Source organism: Ctenopharyngodon idella, chromosome 13, assembly GCF_019924925.1.
Source record: "Ctenopharyngodon idella isolate HZGC_01 chromosome 13, HZGC01, whole genome shotgun sequence".
Classification (NCBI taxonomy): Eukaryota; Metazoa; Chordata; class Actinopteri; order Cypriniformes; family Xenocyprididae; genus Ctenopharyngodon; species Ctenopharyngodon idella.
Genome location: NC_067232.1, coordinates 26,319,229 through 26,343,783, shown reverse-complemented (window position 1 = coordinate 26,343,783; position 24,555 = coordinate 26,319,229). Strand labels below are relative to the sequence as shown.

The 24,555-nt window shown below is 34.7% G+C and overlaps 2 protein-coding genes across 14 annotated transcripts in view; one reads left to right on the top strand and one right to left on the bottom strand.

Annotated features, from left to right (window-relative positions):
* blnk (B cell linker) overlaps positions 1-14,950 on the bottom strand; it is a 29,155-nt gene extending 14,205 nt beyond the window's left edge. For 2 of the 13 annotated variants that reach the window (XM_051916850.1, XM_051916854.1), the window contains exons 1-2: positions 14,378-14,440; positions 4,353-4,399 (exon numbers count right to left, since the gene is read on the bottom strand). Coding sequence is in view for 11 of the 13 variants with exons in the window: in XM_051916856.1 (XP_051772816.1) it covers positions 4,353-4,399; positions 14,378-14,440; positions 14,607-14,675 (179 nt within the window). In the remaining 2 variants the exon portion in view is untranslated. Of the gene's footprint in view, positions 1-3,248; positions 3,997-4,352; positions 4,400-14,377; positions 14,441-14,606 lie in introns of those variants that run through there. The other 11 variants (XM_051916848.1, XM_051916851.1, XM_051916856.1 and 8 more) reach the window with 10 other exon arrangements.
* An 8,207-nt stretch (positions 14,951-23,157) lies between these two features.
* Positions 23,158-24,555, top strand: part of dntt (deoxynucleotidyltransferase, terminal) — a 132,348-nt gene continuing 130,950 nt past the window's right edge. The window contains exon 1 of the mRNA XM_051918090.1: positions 23,158-23,366. The gene's annotated coding sequence lies outside the window, so the exon portion shown is untranslated. The remainder of the gene's footprint in view (positions 23,367-24,555) is intronic.

Below are 24,555 nucleotides of genomic sequence, written 5' to 3'. Positions count from 1 at the left end.
TCACGAGGGGTCCGATACTGCCACATGCCCAAGAGAATGCTATACTGGCATAATGTAGACTACTACTAAGACAGTGATATTGGAGGTGCAAATTCAGTAGGCTACACACCTTATAAATAAAGCATATGTAGGCTACAGACAAGCAGATGAGCCCACACTATGAAGGCAATTAATTAGCCAGCATGTTAAGCTTTTTCCTAGAAAATAAAATAGCGTTATGCATTAAGACAGTGATATTAAAAGGCCGATAAAGCTTTAGACAAGCAGATCAGGCCGAATATGAAGGCAGCTCGCTTACACATTCAGTGTTATAGAAAACCGTTAGAAACGCTAAACATAAAAATATTGTATTTCCCCTTTACGTTGCCGTTGTCTTAGATGCTGTTGATGACAAAAAAATGTGTGAGAAATTAGTTTTGCTGGTTGTTGTTTTAGTAGGATTAAACCACGTAAAGCGCTAATGCCCCAGCGATGCGGCCGTAATGCATTGCTTTCAATGAGAATTGAGAAACATTTCATGTCAAACCTCCACTGAGGCAAAGGACATGGGAATTTTGTCTTCATGAAAATTACATATTGGCGTATAATTTTGTCATCATGACATATGTTGGGGTATTTTCAATTTGAACAGCAGGACATCAGTGTAGCATATAAAGCAAATCCTAATTGTAATTTTTTTTTCGATATAAACAATTAGGGCTGTCAAATGATTAATTGCGATTAATCGCATACGAAATAAAAGTTTAAATAATATATGTGTGAGTACTGTGAGTAATTAATATGTATAAATAAACACACAATTAATGTATATATTTAAGAGAAATATGTTATTTATGTACAAAATATTTTTATTTATATATAATATAAATAATATACAAATATAAATAAATACATATACTTATAAAAATATTTATCAAATATATACATTAATGTGTTTGTATTTATATATACATAATAATTATACACACTACACCCACATATATTAGGCAAACTCAAACTTTTATTTTGTATGCGATTAATTGCGATTAATCGTTTGACAGCCCTAAAAACAATATAAAACACCGAACAGCCAGACAAAAAAAGTCACAGTAATTTAGATATTGTTTTGGCCTTTATTCATATAAAACAGTGAAAAGCAACGGGACGGGATCGATAGGCTATACAAGCGAAAACTCGATATGTGTTGGAGTGCTAAACAAGAGATAAGGTTTAGAAATGGTCCTTGGGTTAAAATATAATTGTAAAAACATAATAATTCAACGAATTAGGACGAAAATTAATCAATGTCTTCTTTTTAGGCGTTTTGATGCGATTCATGTATTGACGCCAGAGGAAAAGGCACTAGAGGGCGCTTTTAGCGTCTGTGTGTAACGCAAAAACACTAGAAATTAAATTTAGCATTTTTACATATTAAAAAACAAGTTGTATATCATTTATATATATTTTTTTAATAAAATAATAATCTTGCATAAGGAAAATGAGCTTGTATCTGGAAAAATTAGCTTGAAATCTGGAAAACCGCATTTTCCAGATTTCATTTCTGGTTTAAGAGGAAAAACGAGACAGACAGCGCATGTGTATCAGTATCAGTGTACTGGATCTTTGAATTATGTCTTAAAGGGACAGCAGTCTAATATTCCTGCTCTGTGTTTTTAATGCTAATGAAATGACAAAAGATGAAGAAATCACTCACTACTCTTGACTGACTAGCTTTTGTAACTTTAATAATGTTTAATCTTTATTTAATTTATTCAAAGAAGTTTATATGGAGTGTTATTTTATATTTGATTACTTTATTCAATTTCTAAAAAAACTATTGTTAGATACCTGCAAAACCTGTAAAGCATTGTTTATTTTATTTGTATCTTAGCACTCATTTATTTATTTGTGCTGTTTCTTGTAGTTAGATTATTTGTTTTTATTTTCTTTATTTTTATTTGACAATTGTCCTATTTTTTTTTTTTTACTGAACATAGCACATAGATCCGTGTACTTTCGCGTCCATTCTTTTTTGCTAACCTACTACGTTTAAGATACTTGCTAAGATGGGCGTGTTGACATAATTTTTGTGTGAATTTGTCCGTTTAGGTGCATGACTTGAAAGAGAATTTGCGCAAGAGTATTTGCACGAGTTCTCTTTTGCGTCTTACGGTTGAATATTTAAATTGGCAAGGTTTAAATGAGTTTAGTTTAAACACAGATAACAACGTGAGATGTTCAGGTTTAACCTGTTCTCGCGCGCTATCAACACCCGGGTGATGACGGCGTAAATGACTGGTCATAGAGCTTTCGGCACGTCATTGAACATTTGTTTACAACGAGCGACTGTTTTGATCATCTCTGTTATAACGGATTGGTAAACCAGAATGCGTATCCATCGACTGAAACACACATTAGCCGAATCCTGTCTGTTTTACACGTTGTTGTTTTAACAAACCATATTATAGATGTGTCGTCAGATTTGGGATGAACCGCGGTGCAAGCACATGCCGAACCGTGGGTTCGTGATTTTTTTTTTTTTTTTTTTTTTTTTTTTTTACCGAGAACCATTACACCCCTGATATATACTGTAGATAGATAGATATTTATTTGTTTGACTGACAGACAGACACAGATAGATAGATAGATAGATAGATAGATAGATAGATAGATATAGGCATCAGTACACAAGCAGTCGTTAATATGCTCTGTGAAGCTCTCAGACATTTCAGTTCAAGCGTAACGCCATTGAATTGTGGGTTTTAATAGCTTATCAGATACTAAGTTAACTGTTTCTGAGCGACTTCACATCTGTTTTTGTGCAGGAGAGACAGCGGCGACCGAGACATATAATGAACATAATTACAGTCCTCACACAACTTCACAGCCGCAAAGAAATTCAACACAATTCCAGCCTTAAACTCTCTAACTTCAGTCAATAAAAGCCAGTCACATGACACATTTACTGGCGTCACATATAGTTACTGATAAATCACACTGGAGTTATTGCTGATTAAATGCTTTTACATTTTGTAAATAATGATTTCAGTGACATTTCAAAAAAAGTTCTGCTATAATTTGAGCGATGCAGATATAAAGAAAAAAAGACATTTTTATTAAAAACATACACCTGTCAATATAGATTTGACAAATGCAAACTTTTAGATCCATTGAAAAAGCACTTCTTAATCCTTGTTAACCAATGGAAATCAAAACAAAGCACAGACAACTTCCTTAAGCATAAATAACAGCAAAACAGATTTTCTTACCTAAGTTTAACAGTAGCAGGAGCTGTGAGTTTGTTGAGTTGCTCCATTATTTGTTAGCTGTACAGACTGTATCAGGTTTATAGTATGAACTAGTAGTCGAATGGCAGCTCGTCCTCATAATGAGTGTGTTGGACGTCGGTGGTTAAGCAGCACATGCTGCAGCTGTGAAGAGGAGGGCGATTTTTCCACAGAAGTGGTTTGTAATGAGGATTTTGAAACTACCGTTGAACGTCATGTTACCACTATATTTAGAGTGAAGCCACTCTGAACTGATTCAGTTCAATGAAATTTTGCTATTTCTTGAATCTCTGGATTCTCAGTTCTCAGTCTGCTTTTTACAGCCTTTTATGTCTAATAATAATTATGAATGGTTTCTCTCAATGAATTGTATAATTTCTCTGGTCTTCTGATGCATTATGAATGACGTTTAATGCACTTGTAATATTAATTTAACACATTTATTCCCAGCTAAGTATTTTTCTCCATGGATATGAAACAAACTGCATGGCTTTTCTTAAAAGGTTTTAAAAAGGTTAGTGAAAGTATGTGCTTTATTTTTGGTTTGCAATAGTATTGCTCTGTTGGTCAACGAAACCAATGTTAGATCAAAAATATAGTAACTGTACTAATGTATTTGTAGATATTGTGACAACTCCATACTTCTTGGCAAAACTTAAAGCCATTATTCATAATTCATACGTTAACTCATAATGCATTTATATCTTTTCATGAATAAAACCAAAATTAAAATGCATTATAGTATTTGTAGATTACACATTAAACTGTAACAATAAGTAAGTATTATAATGTATTATAACTGTGGTTACAATAATTCATGAGATCATACAATGCATTATAAGGTGCATTACAATGCATAATTAATGCACTAAAATCAATACGTTATATATAAAGGCTTTAGTATATTAGTATTGAAAATATTTTGTTAGAAACCCAGTTTGTGTGTTTAAGTAAAACTAGACAGTTTCCTCATTGCTGCAGACAATCATTGACTAATGAGGAACATATGAGAAAAAACACTGTGAATTTACTGTGAATTTGGGTGGAGAGTTTAGTGTAGAAATAGAACAGAAACTGATTCCTTACGGCCGATGAATGAGGCTGAACTTGTTGAGGTCACCGTCCGACAGAGTCTGAAAAAGAAACAACAAGGTTCAAACAGGGTTGCAATGGCCCAGTCAGGTCCAAATGCTGTGGCGAGAGCTGTGCATAGACAAATGCCCACAAAACTCAAACTGGGGCAATGCTGTAAAAAAGAATGGGCCAAAATTCGTCCAGAATGATGTGAGAGATTGATAGTCATACAGTCATACATAAAATGATTACTACAAGTTATTGCTGCATAAAGTGGACCTATATGCAACTGAGTCATAGGGTGTACTTAGTTTGTTACTCATGGCTTTATTTTTGTTCAGTAAATACTGACACGGTGTGATAAGTCATGTGTTGTTGCTCATCTGAGGTTTTATTTTCCAACTTTTAAGACCTGCTAAAGACCAGATGAATTCTCCATGATGAAAGCTAAACAAAATAACATGAATTTTACTAGAGCTTCTGACAAAATATTAAAGGGTTAGTTCACCCAAAAATGAAAATAATGTCATTAATTACTCACCCTCATGTCGTTCCACACCCGTAAGACCTTCGTTCATCTTCAGAGCACAAATTAAGATATTTTTTCATGAAATCCGATGCTACACTGCTTCGAAGCTTTACGAATCATTTGATTTGAATCAGCGGATTGGAGCGCCGGAGTCGCATGATTTCAGCAGTTTGATACACGATCCGAATCACTGATTCAAAACAAAAGATTCATAAAGCTTCGAAGCAGTGTTTTGAAATCGGCCATCACTAGATATTGTTGAAAAGTCGTTTTTTTTTTTTTTTTTTTTTTTTTGGCACACAAAAAGTATTCTCATTGCTTTATAATATTAAGGTAGAACCACTGTAGTCACATGAACTGTTTTAAATATGCTTTTAGTACCTTTCTGGATCTTGAGAGGTTTGGTGACATTGCTGGAAATAGAGGCCTCACTGAGCCATCGGATTTTATCAAAAATATCTTAACTTGTGTTCTGAAGATGAACGAAGGTCTTACAGGTGTAGAACAAAATGACGGTGAGTAATAAATGACAAAATTTTCATTTTTGGGTGAACCATCCCTTTAATTGCTGCAGCCTATTTACAAATGTTTAATTCATTTGAATGAATTATTTTAAAAAATCGGTTTGAATGAATGATTCATAAATGCTTCAGTTGTTTAATTACTGGATGAAACGTTTTTGAACGAATCTCTTGAATGAATGATTCAATGGCGAATAAATTTTTAACAGTCACTTGTCACCACCTAGTGGTGTAAAAATGTAATTGATACAATCTTTATTTGACACGCTAAGTTACATTCAAAAGGTACTCGATGGCTGTGTTCCACTCCAAATTTTTATGCCCTTCACTCACTAACTTCCCGTCTGTCTCATGGACTTGAATGTGCGTCATTGCTTACGTTGCATGAGTGCCCACTACTGGCGGAACTCGTGCATAAGGTTTAAATGAAACGCACTAAACCCTTGATCACTTGGAATTCCTTTTTTACTTATGAATTTGTTTAATGCAAACGGAAAAAAATCAATAGTATAAACTTTGACTGTGAACACAAGGTAGCTACAAGTATTATGCGAGTAAATCTGAACATAATTTATATATTATACACTATTAAGTGATTAATTCTCAAAATAATATATCATACACTTAAGTTAAGCGTGATCTGCTGTGACATCACAATCAAGTTGAATTGTGGGATATAGAGCTGCCTGAAGTGTACATCAGAGTAGACTCGCTTCCTCGGTCAAAATCGAGGGGACGAGGGTCTGTCCATATAAACTTTCCTCGTCCACTAAACAAAGTGGAACGCACTTCAAAATGGCAGCGGGATTTCCCCTGAGGGGAAGTGTTTAGGAAGTTTGTGAGTGTGTGTCTAAAAGTGGAGTGGAACCCAGCCTATCACAGCTTTCATTGGCCAAGGACCGCCCAAGACGATGTTTGACTGACATGTAACTCAACCAATCACAGTTCGTTTTGTTCCGCGTCATGTTTAGGGGGTGAAAATGTAAAGTTGATGTACCTACAATAACAGACCGGCTTGCATCTAATAAATTATTAATTTAAGAACATTGTGTAAGTTTACTGCAACAGCGGAGCCACGAACTGCACATACTGAAAATGCAGCGTTTAGTTGATCATGATAAGCGTTCATTGTCACAATTGTAAACACAACAGCGTTCTTCTTCCACGAGGGGGTTTGGCGTAACGCCATTTGTTTCCAGGCGGACCATTAAAGAACGCGACACACACATCTCCGAACATCCTGTAGAATTCAACCAACCAGAGGACGACTTCAAATCCATGCAAGAAAAGCATGTCCCTGAATGAGCGCAGTTTTATAGCGTATTTAATCAGAGACTATAGAATAACACAAGACGCGTCACTGGTATTGTTTTGAATGGGAGAAAGTGTAACGCTCAATATGGCGGACTAAGTCCCACCTTCTAAATAAGAGCCAGTCGCTGATTGGTAAAGGTATCGCGTCACTGCAGCGGCAGTTAGAAGCTCCGGTTCCTATAGGAACAGTCAGATGCGCACTTCCTATAGAGACGCGCGCTTAGGACTGCACATGTGCATTAGCTTGATCCAGCCTGAAAAATACCTTTTTTTTTTTTTTTTTTTTTCTTTTTTTTTTTTGAGTCATGATTCGAGTGTTTAGAAACAAAATTTATTAAACAGTTGTTGTCAGATTTCAATATGAAATTGAATCGAAAGCTTGGCGAACAGCTTTGGAGAATTTGATGTTTCCCCATTCAAAGAGATGCTGCATTTGCATGCCCAAGAGGCGTTTCTAAGATGGCTGTCAAGTGAAATGACTTATCTTAAAGGGACTTTGATTTAATTCCGGTAATGTTAATGGTATGACCCATTTGCGGGGGTGGACAAAATTACTATTTTAAATCAGTCAGAGCTAGAAATGTATCTTCATATTTACAGGTAAAGCTTCATATTACAGGTAGACTAATTCTTTGACCCCCCAACATCTTATTTTGATGTCCTTCAGGGGGGATCAAGCCTTCTTCAGGGGGGTCAGACCTCCCAAATCCCCCGTAATTCACACCCTGCTTCAAGATGAATTTCTACAAAGGGAATCAGTAATATTCAGTGACAGTCGTGTTCTGTTTGAATGTTTCTGACACACACACACACACACACACACACACACACACACACACACACACACACACAAACAAACTCTCAGTAACTTTGCTTAATAGAAACTTGTTTTAGAGAAATAAGAATAACATTTTCTGTGACGTATTTGTGCTTAAATTAATAGTAGTTAAATTGGGACGTCTGATTCATTTCTGCATATTGGTTTTTGTCAAACTTTCATAAATTAGTCCAGAATTTGACTCAGCAGTTTTTGTCACTCAAAAGTGTTTCTTTGAAACACTTTAAATGTTTAATGAAAATATACATGGGTACATATTGTTATTATAATGCTTTGTTTTTGATCAAGTTATATCAATTATTGTTTTTCCTGTAATTTAATGCGTTTCAGTTGCATTTTGTGCCACGTATAGTCATAGCAAAGGTACAACTGTGAAAAAATATTACGTCTCTGACATAGGGTGTTTCATAGAATTAAAATAAAATATATTCTGCCATTATCACTTTTTTACCCCATGAATGAATATTGGTGTAGCTGATGAGAATCTGCACTCTTAAATAATATAATAATATAACATTAAATAATCTTCAAAGTGGATCAAAGTAAGAAAACAGCATAATACTTTAGAGAATGTGATTTCTAAGTAACAAAAGTTGAGACAAAAAAGGTGAAATCACACAACAAAGAAAATATGATCTTTATATTTTTTGTTTCGATGAACTTTTCTGGCTTTATTAGGGATACAGGATTTATGCTTAAAGTTTTAAACACTAGTATGCTAAGCTTGTACCTTCAGTAACCATGACTAATCCTGTGAGTAAGTTACGTCCCTTGCTAATTTTGCATCTTTGTGTTTCTTTTCGGACACACTGGTACAAATACTGTAATAGCTTACTGAATTATGCAACAATAGATATTTCCGTAGTAGTTTTTCCCACTCTGTAATTACTTAGGTTGTGTAATCAGAAAACCTTAACAGGCCCTTACCTTATTTCCAACACTAGGTGGAGCCCTTACCCAGTAGTGAAACTGAGGCTACGTCCCAATTCACCTCCTTGTGCTATGCACTCAAAGTGTACTTTTTGTGAGTTGGGGAAAGTGCATAACTTTGAGTGTTTTGAAGTATTGGCACATATTAACAAGTCATAAAATGGACAGATCTTGATGACTGTTAATAAATGATAAGGAGAGAATCAGAAGGATGAAAACGTCCTCTGAGACTCACAGAGAGATGATTAATGTCCTAATTCTTCCTGAATAATGTAAATACTCTATTTTACATACTTATTTTTTTATGTTAAAATAAAACTTTGGCCTCCTTTCATTTTGCCCTTTTTTAGTAGTTACTCTTATGAGTTTCCTTTAATGCAACTTTAGTTTTAATTAAATTTTTACATTATCTGGAGGAAATGTGTGTGGTGTTTTTTTATTTTATTTTATTTTTATTTTTATTTTATTTTTATATTATTTTATTTTATTAATTGGGTTGCAGAGATGCTGGAGCATCTCAAGTTGAAGGCTTATTTTATTTTATTTTATTTTTATTTTATTTTTATTTGAGTCAACGAAATGGAGCGTCTCAAGCTGAAGGCTTAATTTATTTTATTTTATTTATTTTTTATTTTATTTATTTTGGGTCGCAGAGATGCTGGAGCATCTCGAGCTGAAGACTTTTTATTTTATTTTATTTATTTTTAATTTAATTATTTCATTTTTAATTTTTTTTTATTTTATTTGGGTCGCAGAGATGCTGGAGCATCTCGAGCTGAAGACTTTTTATTTTATTTTATTTATTTTTAATTTAATTATTTCATTTTTAATTTTTTTTTATTTTATTTGGGTTACAGAGATGCTGGAGCATCTCGGACTGAAGGCTTATTTTATTTTATTTTTTATTTTATTTTATTTTAGGCCACAGAGATGCTGGCTGAAGACTTTATTTTATTTTATTTTATTTTATTTTATTTTATTTTATTTTATTTTATTTTATTTTATTTTTTATTTTATTTTTTATTTTATTTTTTGTTATTTTATTTTATTTTATTTTATTTGGTTCATGGAGATGCTGGAGCATCTCTGGCTGAAGACTTTTTATTTTATTTATTATTTTATTTTATTTTATTTTATTTTTTGTTATTTTATTTTATTTTATTTTATTTTATTTTGGGTCACGGAGATGCTGGAGCATCTCTGGCAGAAGACTTTTTATTTTATTTTATTTTATTTTATTTTATTATTTAATTTTATTTTATTTTATTTTATGTTATTTTGGGTCACGGAGATGCTGGAGCATCTCTGGCAGAAGATTTTTTTTTTTCATTTCATTTTATTTTATTTTATTTGGGTCACGGAGATGCTGGAGCATCTCGGGCTGAAGGCTTTTTTTATTTTTTATAGTTTGATTGCAAAGCATGTAAACTTTGAAATGTTTATCACATATGCTTCTGCTTTCAGAGTAATACTCGCATTACTCATCAAGACCCCTGACAGCTGAATTTAGCGAAGAATCTTTCATAAGCATCTGAAGGATCTAACAGAGTCAAATGCAAGAGGTTGAGCTCTCCAAATCTCTGCAGAGACAAAGACAAGAAAATCACCTAGCCCTGCCTAAAATCAAGCTTAGCCTTTTGACACAGAATAAAATATCGAATATTTCGCCTGGGCACCTCCTTGGATGCTGCTTGCTGAGGTGAATTATTTATGTAGAGTTTCTCCAGGAGTTGTAACGAGAGAGAGAGAGACCTGGAATCACAGCTGCATATTAAAAAGCTCAGCTTTCACATAAGCGGCGCGCAGAGTCTCAGCTCGGCTCCGCGAGGGCCCTCGAGTCCCACATCCACTCACCCCTTTGCTTTTGCAACTCAGTCCAAAACTGTCTGAAAGCAGTCAGAGACATCTGAGGAATAAAATATCAAGAACCACAAGATCACCAAGTTTGACCAAGTGCTCAGTCTAAACACAACTCAAAGACAAGAGACTCCAGGACTCTTGTGTCGACACATTTCATCTTTCAAACTGATCTGACACCAGACCAATTGAAAATTGCAACTCCTAATTTAAGACTCATGACATCATTCGGTTGTTTTATGAACTCTGCTTCTTGTTGAAAAAGTATCTTGCTAGCTTTCAACAGAAAAATGCTGTAAAGTATTGTTGGTAATTTAGTCCCAACACTGCAGTGAAAGTCATCATGTTGTGTGCAGTGTTTACAAACGCTCTCAGCACACACTCCCTGAGTGTCAAAGGAGACGTTCCTGTGATCTACAGACTCTTTCACCAGATGGTTACCACATAAACGCCACATGAATATGCAAAGATAGATCTAATATATGCCCTTAGCGCCCATTCAGGAGGACACTGGGAGTGATGTCTAAACATGTCTAAAACATGTGGCACCTGCTACTTCACCAACTTCCAGTGCCATATTAACACTCGTTAGGATACAAGTGAAAGAAAAGGCCTTTTTCCAGTAAATCAAATGACTGGCCAGTTGGCCAATCAGTATTTAGGAAGTAAGTTCTGAAACAAGGAGGCCAAAATTTTTCTTTTTTTTTCGTCTGCTGTTTGCTGAGTCAACAAAACAAAAATGAGGAACAATGTATTTCATTTTCAACATACCTTTAATGAAATAATAAAAGAAAATCATCAGAACAGGTAAGAAGTTTTTATTTTACTTTATTTTATTTTATGTTTTATTTATCTAGTGTCTCAGGCTGAATTTTTTTTATTTTTATTTATCTAGTGTCTCAGGTGAAATTTTATATTTTATTTAGTGTCTCGGGATGAAATTTTATTTTTTATTTATAACGTGTCGGGCTGAGGAACAATGTATTTCATTTTCAACATACCTTTAATGAAATAATAAAAGAAAATCATCAGAACAGGTAAGAAGTTTTTATTTTATTTTATTTTATTTTATTTTATTTTATTTTATTTTATTTTATTTTATTTTATTTTTATCTAGTGTCTTGGGGTGATATATTTATTTAATTTTTTATCTAGTGTCTCAGGCTAAAATTTTTTATTTTATTTTCATCTAGTGTCTGGGGCTGAAGTTTTTATTTTATTTTATTTTTATCTAGTGTCTCAGGTTGAAATTTTATTTTATTTTTTATTTCTAATGTGTTGGGCTGAAGTTTTATTTTATTTTTATCTGGTGTCTTGGGGTGATATATTTATTTAATTTTTTATCTAGTGTCTCAGGCTAAAATTTTTATTTTATTTTAATCTAGTGTCTGGGGCTGAAGTTTTTATTTTATTTTATTTTTATCTAGTGTCTCAGGTTGAAATTTTATTTTATTTTTTATTTCTAATGTGTTGGGCTGAAGTTTTATTTTATTTTTATCTGGTGTCTCAGGCTGAAATTTTATTTTATTTTTGTTTTTTTTATTCTTGTGTCTTGGGCTAAAATTTTTATTTTATTTAATTTTTTATCTAGTGTCTCAGGCTAAATTTTTTTTTTATCTTATTTTCATCTAGTGTCTGGGGCTGAAGTTTTTATTTTATTTTTATCTAGTGTCTCAGGCTGAAATTTTATTTTATTTTTTATTTATAATGTGTCGGGTTGAAATTTTATTTTATTTTTTATTTATAATGTGTCGGGCTGAAGTTTTATTTTATTTTTATTTTTATCTGGTGTCTCAGGCTGAAATTTTATTTTATTTTTGTTTTTTTTATTCTTGTGTCTTGGGCTAAAATTTGTATTTTATTTTATTTTTGATCTAGTGTCTCAGGCTGAAATTTTTTATTTTTTATTTATCTATTTTATTAGGCATTGTCACAAATAGTGTTGTCAAAAGTACCGGTACTTCGGTACCAAGTCAGTACCGAAATTTTGAAAATGTGACGATACCCTCTTTTCTGTAGTACCGAGAATCCGGGTATATTCAGTACCCACTGATAGGGCTGTGCCAGTATTTACTTGAATATGACACGAGTGAAGCACAAAACTTTGTTTACAAAAGAAATAATAGGTTAGCAATTAAATTTGACATAGCAGCCATGGAAACATTTTGGTTCATGCCGAATGAGAGAGGTACGTGAGTCCATAAATTTAAGCTTTGTATTCTGTTTTGCGAATCACGATCTGGTCACCCGATTATCAGAGAATTTAACAATATTCCATTAGTTATTCCACTGAACATGGAAACTCTGTTTCTCTTCCCAAATCTTCACTCACGAAGGGGATTATAACATTTCTTCCTTTCGTTCACTTTTAGGCCTATTATAGGCTATTCGCATTCTTTACTGTGGTAAAGTAGAAAAAACACCGTAGGACAGAAACCTTTTTGCTTGCACGTCAGTTTCTATTTAACACAGTTTGTGCTTGTTATTAGACTTTATAAGGCGCGTCAAGTTTATTTGTATATCGCGTTTCACACACGCCGGTGATTTTTAGTTTCGCTTTCTCTGGCAGTGCTAAATCAAATATAGCCTGAATGTGTGAAGATAAAACTCGCTCTTCAGACCTTTTACAACAAGTGTCAGTTGCTTGTAACATCAGGAGATAACATGAAGATATTATTAAAGAGAAATGGTCTCTTTCCTGCTCATGTGCACATCCCTCTCAAAGCGCAAATATGACGCATCTTTGTGTGGAAATAAAAAACGAATGTTTTTTTTTTATTTTTTATAAATAATATTTAACTTTCTTATTATTTAGGTTACTATTATTTACTGATATTTATTTCATAGTTTTACAGGCTGTAGTGTCGTTTCATTGATGGAATAGCTAAAATAAAAACGCACGTCTGTTACAAAATGGATGTTTGAGCATTAATTTTTTATATTTCAAAATTTATTTCATTGAGGTATATATAGCCTACACACACACAAACATACACACACGCTCCAAATAGTTATATGTATGATTACCATCATATTTAATGTTTTTAAAATAGGCTATATAAAATAGTTAAATAGTTCCAACAGATTTTGCTGTGGTACCGAAATTGGTAGCGAGAACCGTAAAATTTTTATGGTATTGGTACCGACTAATGGAATTTTGGTACCGTGACAACACTATACACATGCCTTCGACACACAATCCAACAAACATTGATACCCACACATAATTTGGATTTAACTGATTTTCATAGATTCGGGCTGAATCGAGTTCATTTGGAATATATACGCACTCAAAAAAAATAGGTAAAAATAGGGCACAATGTACTATTTAACGGAATTTTCTGTATTTATTTTTTACAGGTGTTTTACCAATATTTAGAATTTTGCACTTCATTGAGTTGTGTTTTAGGGTTAACGGAAATGTCCGTAAAATTACTGGATCATGTCCAGGTAAAGAGCTGCCAGTACCTTTTCCGTTATTTTATGGATATATTTTTTACAGTGCGGTGCTCAAGGAGGAGCTTCATAAATTCAAGTTGGACTGATAACATCATTTGGGTCGGTATGTATGTGATTCCATTCCTTCGTTTTTTTTTCTCTCATTGAATATCCGGTATCTTTGTAAATGTGTCATATTAATAATGTGTAATTTCTGTTTCATCAAACAGAACTGCAAATATAATGACTGTTTCCAAACAGTTCTTCAGTCAATCTCCCCCAAAACTGTTTCCAGTTTCAGCACATCATCTGTTTTCTCAGACCACGTTAAATACCGCATCTAATACCTGCATCAGTGCACATCCATTATAGAAGCCACAGCACGATATCTGAGTCATACTAACTCCGCTCATCATTATACATTGCTCACTTCCCCATATGAAAGAGTTTTAAAAGCACTGATTGTATCTAAAATATATGATTAGTGGACTTGGTTAGTGGAATCAAATGTTAATGATGAGAACACCGATTTAAGATTTAGCTAAATATGTCATCTGCAAAGTAACAGTATTGACCAAAAGTGAACATTTGACCAAGAAAGGGAACCTACCAGAAACCGACAGCCATCAATCCTGTTTCGTTGTACTGCATCTGCACAGTCTCTCATGTTGTTCTGTGAACAACACAATTAAGCTTCAGTTCATTTACATATTCATGAATAAACATCACTTCATCCTTTTTTGCACTAGATAAAACAACAAAAATAGTTGAAAAGCATAAAATGGCTTTGCCTGCATGTCTAGTTAACACATAGCTGAACTGAATTTAAAAATGCTCACCTGAATCAGAAAGCCGGCCACCTGCGCCGGACTCCATCCTTCACATTGCTCCCTGGTTGGTAAACTCATCCTGGTCAGTTAAACCCGTCTGAATCAGCTCAGATCATAACTAACATCTAGGAGAGGCTTTACGCCAGTATGAGGGGCGTTTATGCAATGTGGGAAGTTCCTCTTGTTGTCAGTGATGGTAACTGACCCTACAGGACATGGCTTTCTCACACTTCTCTCTGTGGCGACAAATTCATTCGTGCAAGTAATGCAAAGCCACAAGCACTCTCTTTAGCTTCTCGTGTAATTATAAGCCCACAATAAAGTGCTAATAAAGTGTTAACGTTCTGCTTTTTAAAGTAATGTCCTGCTCTATGTGGGAAAATTCAGTTTGCACAAACAGAAAGGGAAATGAAAGATTAAACTGAGAACACATTTTCACCATATGTTAGACCGGAACTACTACGTGACTAACTATGATTGGTTACATGCATGGTTGTTTCTCACAGAGGTTCTCAAAACACCTTAAAACTGCCATGAATTATCATATTTTTTTTTTGTTCTTGTTTAAAATATTGATATTGTCCGATTTTCATTGTTTTTAATTTAATTTTATACGATTTATTTCTTATTTTTGTACTATTTTATGGTTTTTATATATATTTTGTATATGTATTGTATATGTACTCAAGATTAACATGAGATTGGCAGAAACTGTGTGTGATAACCCCCCTTCAAAGCGTCTTTGGTGTTTCCATGGTTTTTACAAAATAAAAACGGAAATCGAGGGTAACGCAGGTATGATGCCATTGATAAGCGATGCATGGACACGATCCGTGTCCTGGTTAAAATTGCTTATTTCTCTGAATTTAAACATTCTTGGAAACATCTGGGATAATGTAAGTACACAAGTCATCAAAACGCTGTTTTAGTGGTTTTTGGATATTTTAATAAAAAAATCTTACATATTGTGCCTTTAACACAAAGCTTGACAACTAGCCCCAGTCTCTCCTATAGCTTGTACACATGCAGTAGACATAGTACGTAATGGAGAACAATGATAGGTTGTTGTGCATTAGAAATATATTTTTAGGTGGGATTTTTAACAGGAAGCAAGTTCATTTGTTTGCATGTGGTTGCATGCTTTTTATAACATCTCTCATTTCCTTTTAAAGAGGGAGTATAGTACCTATAGAGTAGTAGTGCATCCTTCATATCTCCGAAAAGTCTTTAGTTTTATCATATTTATAAAAGATACAAATGCTGTACCGAATCTTTCCGAGCCAAGCGCCTGGAGGCGTGCCGTGTGAGCGGAGCTAAAGAGTGACGAGCATGCGCAGCTTTTGCGTAGCAATCGTCTGCAAGCTATCAATGGTCAGCTAAACTGTATTTAAACACACACAATACACCATCACATTATCCTTGGATAGCTTCTGAATCACTATAATGAATATAGCGTATAGTGAATGATGAATAATGAATTTATGAATTCACTACGTTAGTGTTGTTTACATTATATGCACTTAGACACCTACTGCCAACAAAACAGACATTTGAAGCAGTTTTACGCACCACCTGTGGTTCCGACTCATGACCAGGATCATTACCGCTGTGACCGCTCCATCTTTCAGTTTCAAATGATCTGTTAATCCAGTGTAGAACTGGGCCTTGTTTATGAAACCATGAGCGCCGATACCGAGGGCTTGAATAGCCACGGAAAAACACAAGATATTCTCCATTCATTTTAACCAATAAAAACGCGATTGCAACTATCAGTTTCTATGGTTATTTTAATAACAAATATCGAGAGCGCATCAATGTAATGCATGAGCACAAAACTCTCAGCACCTCTTAACGCTGGGTTCTTTAGGAAGCAAGGTTATATAAGAGTATTTTTGGCACAGAAATACTCATACGTCATACGTCCAACTCGTGTTTTGAAACTTTGGCCATGTTTAGCATGAGAATCAAACTCTTTAACAGTGTAAATAAGTCAGAATGCATGAAATAGCGTTATACCCCTCCTTTAAAATAGTTGCAAAATCACCTAGTAAACCGTATTATGTGATCAGAAGATATTTGGCATTGCATTATCTACAAATAATAAAAATAGTGAAGAATATTACTTTGAAATTATGATGTGTATTTTGTTCCCACAGTTTTCAAATGATTTTTGCTGACCCCAGTGATGGTCAGACCACAGAACACACAAGTTTCTGTTTTCTGAAATGTTTCTCAATCAATAAGCTTCAGTGTTGTCTAAATGAGAGGGAAATATATCTCTGTTCTGTTAACCTGACAATTTCCAATTCTAAAATGATTGTTGATTCAGCTTTAAAGGGGAGATATCATGAAAATATAGCACTTCCATGTTTAAGTGCTATAATCGGGTCTTGCAGAAAACATGAGAAAGGACAACCCAGTAACTTTGTTTTGGTAAGCCTTTCTCTGAAAGCATGTGAAAAAACGAGCCGTTCAGATTTCGCTCCGCTTGTGACGTAGGAAAGTGATTTTATTATAATATTATCACCCCTTAATCTGTATGTTTCCACCCACAGCGCCGGTGTACCAGTAACACTCGTCCTGGAGTGCAGCTGACTGTCCTGCACAGTTTAGCTACTACAACCCTAATCAAACACACTTGAATGTCTGCAGGATTACTAAAGCTACATGAAGGAAGGTGAGTTGGGTCAGAGCAAAACTCTGCAGGAACGACCCTTGAGCTTGTGATTTGTCTCAGCTATGTAAACATTATCACTGATCTGTTAATGGCTATAATAGTAAACATAAACTAGTCTCCATAAACTCCTGGCATCTGAGCCACTTAGGACGCAGTGGTGTAATTTTATTTATGAAGGGAATGTGTCCAAATAAATTCATATACTGCTATGTGAGACTGCACACGAGGTTCAGTAAAACACAGAAGTTGATTCTCAAAGATGGATCGATACCAACTGTTCATGATCCAATTTTATATATATACATGGTGTTTGCAAATTGTCTTTCTGATTGTTTCGTTAGCACATTGCTAATGTATTGTTAAATGTGGCTAAAGTTTCCATTATTTCTTACTGTATTCACAGAGACCAGAGCCATGTCGTTATTTTCATTTTTAACTCTAAAACACTTGCCGTCTGTATAATTCGTAAACTTATCTTCATTCTTATTGAGTCTCTCCGACAGTGTGTAGCTTTAGCCACGTTAGCCGTACAGCACGCTATCAAACTCATTCAGAATCGAATGTTAGCAAACGTGTCTCCAAACGCAGAAGATGTGCCGCAACACAAAGTATCAGACAGGTCAGTTTCAAGTGCTGTTTATGAAGATGCACTGACAAAAGAACACGTCTGCTTATAAATAGGTTTCACAACGGTGAGATAAAGTAAGCGCAAATAACTTGCTGCATCTAAAGAATGACTCGTGGAAAGTTTTCTGTGGTACTTAAAAAGTTTTCATTTGCCCTTACAAAATAAGGCCTTCAAAAGGTCAAAGCAGAAAGTCTTAAATGCATAAAGTCATAGGATTAAATGTTGCATGCATTGCAAAAAAAGGATTATCTTCCTCGGTATGTTTGTTCTGTTTTCCTATAGAAATATTTAAATACCTTTAAATCAACTTGAGATGCAAATAAATGAAGTCTTGAAAAATTAAAACAAGAACAAATATCTGTGAATGAGTTATGAAAACTTTTCTTAGAATTAAGTTGATCTTTATGAGCCCATTGGCAGATATTTGTTTAATCATGAGCTCGCTTCATTTTGATCAATTTCACAGGACTTCATATTTTGCCAATTTGCGTCTCCAGTAAATTGATTTTAGAATCTTTAGACATCTGCACTAGAAAACAAGATACTGAGGAACAACATCACTTTTTTTGCAGTCTGATCAGAAGGTACCATAAAAGTTATTTCCATATTCTAATGGTTGGAGCAGAGCTTTTTTTTTTTTGTAAAATGTATTAAAAAGTAATGGATATCTGTTGGAAATTGTATTGTCAAACTCTGAAGTGTTGCTAAGACAACTCATTGTGTTTCTGTTCAGACATTTACATCTTGAGAACATTGAGTTCCCTTCAATTTATTCCTTACATTTTCTTTACTTGGTCTTAAAACAGTCTTTAAAGTCTTACATTTACCTTCATAAAACCAAACCCTGTTTTAAGCTATCATAATCATATAGGCTATTATTTAGAAATACTACACTCTTGTATAGCATGCAATATCATAAATGCTATTAAAATGTTCTGCTTTTATATATAATGTATTTTAAGCCTTAAGTGTTTTACTATTTGCAAATGCAAATGTAACATTAATTTGTAAAATTAATGTTTATGTCCCTTTTCACAAGAGGTAATATAAGTCTCTGGTGTCCCCAGAATGTGTCTGTGATGTTTCAGCTCAAAATACCCCACAGATCATTTATCATACCTTCAAATTTGCCCCTATTTGGGTGTGAGCAAGAACATGCCGTTTTTGTGTGTGTCCCTTTAAATGCAAATGAGCTGCTGCTCCCAGCCCACTTTCCAGAAGAGGGCGGAGCTTTAACAGCTTGCGCTTCGGTTGCTCAACAACAACAAAGCTGGAGAATCTCACGCAGCCAAAATGAGGATTGTCAGTAACGGTGTTCAGCCTTACATTGTTCAAACCGGAGTCGACACTGATGGAGAGACTCAGGAAGAAGTTACAACTTTTAGACGTTTCTGAATGGTTAGTGGATAAATTTATGTAGTTGCTGTGGAGTTGATTCATCTCATCGACTAGCATGTGCCGTCATGTTAATCTTTTGTGCAAATCCAGCGTTGAATTGACCCTCGTTTGTGAAGCAGTCCGGCGTAAAATGACGGCAACAACACTCTACTACAACAACTCTTCCTCTTCTCTAAAGCAGCCCAACATGGCCTCACCCCCTTTGTTGCGTGTTCTTGGGGGCGGGGTTTATGTAAATTTTGGGGTTTGTGATGTCACCAACCTGGGAAGAAGTCCCTACCAGCCGTTTGTTGTATAGTCCTTAAAAAGTGATTTCTGTAAAAGAAAATAACTCTCTTTGCATTGAACTTTGAGTGTTGTAACTTTGCAGATGTTGTTTATGTTCAAACAGCAACATTACACACTAACTAAAGTTAAAAAAGTCAAATCATAATCACCCCTTTAAATATTTACAAGTGTAAAACTGTAATCATAAATGGTGTTTTAAAATGTGCAAACTGTATGAATATCACGTTTTAGTGCAATTCAGCCGTTGAGGATATGGTTATTTGGAAATATTGTGACCGTCAGCTGCATCACAAACTCCCTCATGCAGGTAACAATATTTTTGTGATGTATTGTGTATTATGTTTACAAGAAAGAATTATTGCACTATTAATCATAAATAATGACTCGCATTATAACCGTAAGAGCCACTTCATAATGTTGAGATGCATTAGACATTATGATGCAGTGTTTTTATACAAAATGAATAGCAGTTATTGTTAATATGGTTGTTCCTGGAACCGTCTCCCCTCTTCTGTTCTGCAGGTGCTCAGGCGCGGACCATTTTTCACCGGCCTGCGTTTTTTTTTAAAAATTCTGGACCTGATCCAAACCCGCACTGACATGAAGAATTGAGAGGAAGTGGCTTTACGATTACACAAAAGCTACAGTGTGACTCCAGTTAACCTCCGGCATCAAGTTAATGAGAGTCGTAGCATCATTGTCAAAGACACACACACAGAGACCTCGTGGAGCTCTTTTCCTGAGGTTATGAGAAAATGACCCGTACTGATTCTGTGCACAAGATCTCTCTCATTGCTGTAGTTCTCTTTTGGTCCAATTAAAGGGTTCCTGTCGAGAGAGAGAGGCGGTTCTGTGATCGCACGTTATTTAGATGTGAGTGTTTATATGCGTGTAATCTATTGGATATGAATCAGTTTAATGGCAAACAATGACTATGGTAAAGAGGAAAAACACGGTTAATGTGATACCAGGCCTATCCTAGATATGTTTTACTACTTTCGATGGCACATTTAACCCAGTTTTAATGCTGCAGTTCCACAAAGAAAATAAGACATGAAGAGCCTTCTTTGAAGAATATGTGAGTGGTTTTTGTGTTCAGAGTAACTTTTTGCAGTATGAGGTTGCTAAGGCTTGATCAGTGGTTTTTAGTTTGCTGCTGTGCAGTTTCTAGGTTGTTCTGGATTGTTGCTAGAGGGATGCTAGGTGATTAAAAAGTATTCTGAGTGTTTTTTAGCACATTGCTGTATGGTGGCTAGAATGAGGGTCGTTGGCAGGGCAATGCTTTGTTTACTAATGCATTTTGACAAAGTTATGAACCATGATCCAAACCAGCCAGCTATGATATAATTTACATATAATACACATACACATAGTGCTGTAAAATCAATTAATCATGATTCATCATTACAAAAGTTTGTAATATATATGTCTGTATGTCTATATATGTATATGTGTGTGTGTGTGTGTGTGTATATATATATATGTATATATATATATATATATATATATATATATACACACACACACACACACACACACACACGCACATACATACATACATACATACATATACACAAACCTTTATGTTAAATACAATTAATCGTGTTTAATACACACACATATACAGTTGCAAGAAAAAGTATGTGAACCACTTGCAGAATCTGTGAAAATGTTAATAATTTTAACAAAATAAGGGAGATAATACAAAATGCATGTTATTTTTTATTTAGTATTGTCCTGAGTAAGATATTTTACATAAAAGATGTTTACATATAATCTATAAGACAAAAAAATAGCTGAATTTATTAAAATAACCCCATTCATAAGTATGTGAACCATTGATTCTTAATACTGTGTGTGGTTACCTGGATGATCTACGACTGTTTTTTTTTGTTTTGTGATGGTTGTTCATGAGTCTCTTGTTTATTCTGAGCAGTTAAACTGAGCTCTGTTCTTCAGAAAAAATCTCCAGGTCCTGCAGATTCTTCAGTTTTCCAGCATTTTTTGCATATTTGAACCCTTTACAGCAGTGACTGAATGATTTTGAGATCCGTCTTTTCACACTGAGGACAACTGAGGGACTCAAACACAACTATTAAAAAAGGTTCAAACATTCACTGATGCTCCAGAAAAAAACATGATGCATTAATAGATGGGGGGTGAAAACTTTAGAAATTTGAAGATCAAGGTAAATTGTATTTAATTTGTCTTCCGGGAAACATGCAAGTATTTTCTGTTGCTTCCGAAGGGCAGTACTAAATGAAAAAAAAAAAATGATATTCAAGCAAAATAAGAAAAATTTGGACATCTTCATCCTGTTCAAAAGTTTTCACCCCCCGGCTCTTAATGCATCGTGTTTCCTTCTGAAACATCTCTAATCTATATATTTTACAGTTTTTTATGTTGGATGCAATTAATCATGATTAATCGATTTTACTGCATATATATTAGGGGTGTGATGAGATCTCGTGCCATGAGATTTCGAGGTTTCTCGTCAAGGTGAAAAGCTGTCTCGTGATATTGCCATGACGGAGTGTGAGGGTGAAATTTGCTTAGAATATGCCACTGCTATGTTTACATTACACCTCCACTGTCGTTTTGCTTTTTATAGAAATAAAAAACATTTAATTCAGTTGGATAACGGTCACTGCCGCTCCCTATTCAGAGTATGCGCAAAAGCGAATTTTTTTGGATTATTTGGTGAATAGGTAACACTTTAGTATAGGGAACACATATAAACTATTAACTATGACTTTTTCCTCAATAAACACCTAATTTACTGCTTATTAACAGTTAATAAGGTAGTTGTCAAGTTTAGGTATTGGGTAGGATGTAGAATAAGGTCATGCAGAATAAGGCATTAATATGTGCTTAATAAGTACTAATAAATAACCAATATACTATTAATATGCATGCTAACAAGCAACTAGTTAAAAGACCCTAAAATAAAGTGTTACCGGTGAAGATTTAGATATTTCTCTGCAGAATCATAGGAAATGTAGTTTTTCACCCGCAATTCTGCTTTTAACCAACCTTGTAGCTCACAGTAGGTCTGTCTGTAAAGGTTTGTTATTGTACAAAATTAATTCTACTATGTAGAAAATAAATGGGATTTTTACTTCCAGAACTCAACTGTTGCAGTCTGTGGTTGTGCTGTTACTGGGGTGTTTTGTTTGGTTGCTGTAGTTTTGCTGGTATGTTTTCTACTGGATCAAGTTGAAAGAGTGATAATTCTCAATGATAAAACAGGTCTCTAGATGTGAGACCCAAACCAGAGCTGTGCACCTGTTTTAGCATTCACGAGGTGAAAAGCTCGCATTAGAAAGCACCACCAAGAATAACAGAGATGAAGAAAAGATGAGCAAAATAAAAACTGGGGAAAAAATCAACAAAGCATAAATAAAAGAAGCAGTAGGAAGTGAATGATGCGCTGAGGGAAACAGTGTGAGTTCTTCTGTAAAGAAGAGGCATAATAAAGATCTAAAAAGCCCTCAATGACCAGTTCATCTACACATATGGTACTTCACGTCCATTCAGCAACTAATGAAGGGTTTCTTCTTAGCAGGTATGCTCATTAGCTCGCTCAGGCAGATGGTGGTGCGGTAGGAACAGGATGGTGGTCTGTACTACATATGTGCCACGTCTGTGAGGAAACTGCTGGACGTTACTGGACAGCTGTAGAGGTTGATCACTGTGACCAGTCCAGCCAAATCCCATGACAACTTGGTGGAGAAATTAAAAGGATGCTGGACTTCTGGGATGCAACAAGAAAAACAAGGTAAGGTTCACTATGATGCACCTGCACTGAAACACACTCATGTAAGCACTTTTATTTATTACATATTTTCTATTTTACCATGCTTTTTAAAGAAATTGTGGCTGCAAACAAGGAATGAATCCCAATATGCACACTACATACTTGTATGATGTGCCAAAGTAGGACAGATGCATCCCAAATGATGTTGAAAATGCATTAAATGGCCAAAAGCATGCACAGACTCTAATTAACAGGTTTCAGTGATTTCACTCAGGACAAACTGAAATGCATGTAATGACGTTCTAGGGAACTGTGTGCTTTCAGCTTTGTTGCAACAGTTTACGGAAAGTGTTTCTCTATTCCAGTATGATACGCCTGAGCACAAAGCAACGTCCATATAGACATTATTTACTGGTGATAATCTGGGATTATTGCAATAGCCAAAGCCATTTATTAGACAGTGGTTTCTATATACTATCGACCATAAAGTATAGTATGCCAAAGGTGCTTGTTTTGAACTATTTCTAGAGGATTTGTAATGTTTGCATCCATGCATTTTTTTTTTTCTTTGGTATTTAGGCTAATATTGCCCACATCCCATTGTGTTATAGAAGAGGATGAGTTTGCAGTATTCAATCTTCAATTAGGGGAACTTTTCTGTATTCTGTTTTAAGCCTGTGAAGCCTGACATAAAATAATAGTCAGGAAATGGAACAGTTTATTGAATCTTTAGACTATATACACACACACATTTTTTTTGTATTATATTTCATACATCAGGCTTTTATGGAAGTGAGAATATGGAGCTCATACTTGAGGAGGAAAAGTATGCAATTTGGTGCAGATGTTGATATTTATATGGAACACCGTTACTGACAATCCTCATTTTGGCTGCGTGAGATTCTCCAGCTTTGTTGTTGTTGAGCATCTGAAGCACGAGCTGTTAAAGCTCCGCCTTCTTCTGGAAAGGGGGCCGGGAGCAGCAGCTTATTTGCATTTAAAGGGACACACACAAAAAACAGCAAGTTTTTGCTCACACCCAAATAGGGGCAAATTTGACAAGCTATAATAAATGATCTGTGGGGTATTTTGAGCTGAAACTTCACAGACACATTCTGGGGACTCCAGAGACTTATATTACATTTTGTGAAAAGGGGCATAATAGGTCCCCTTTAATGTTAGACAATCAGTAAATTTTGCTGTGTACCGA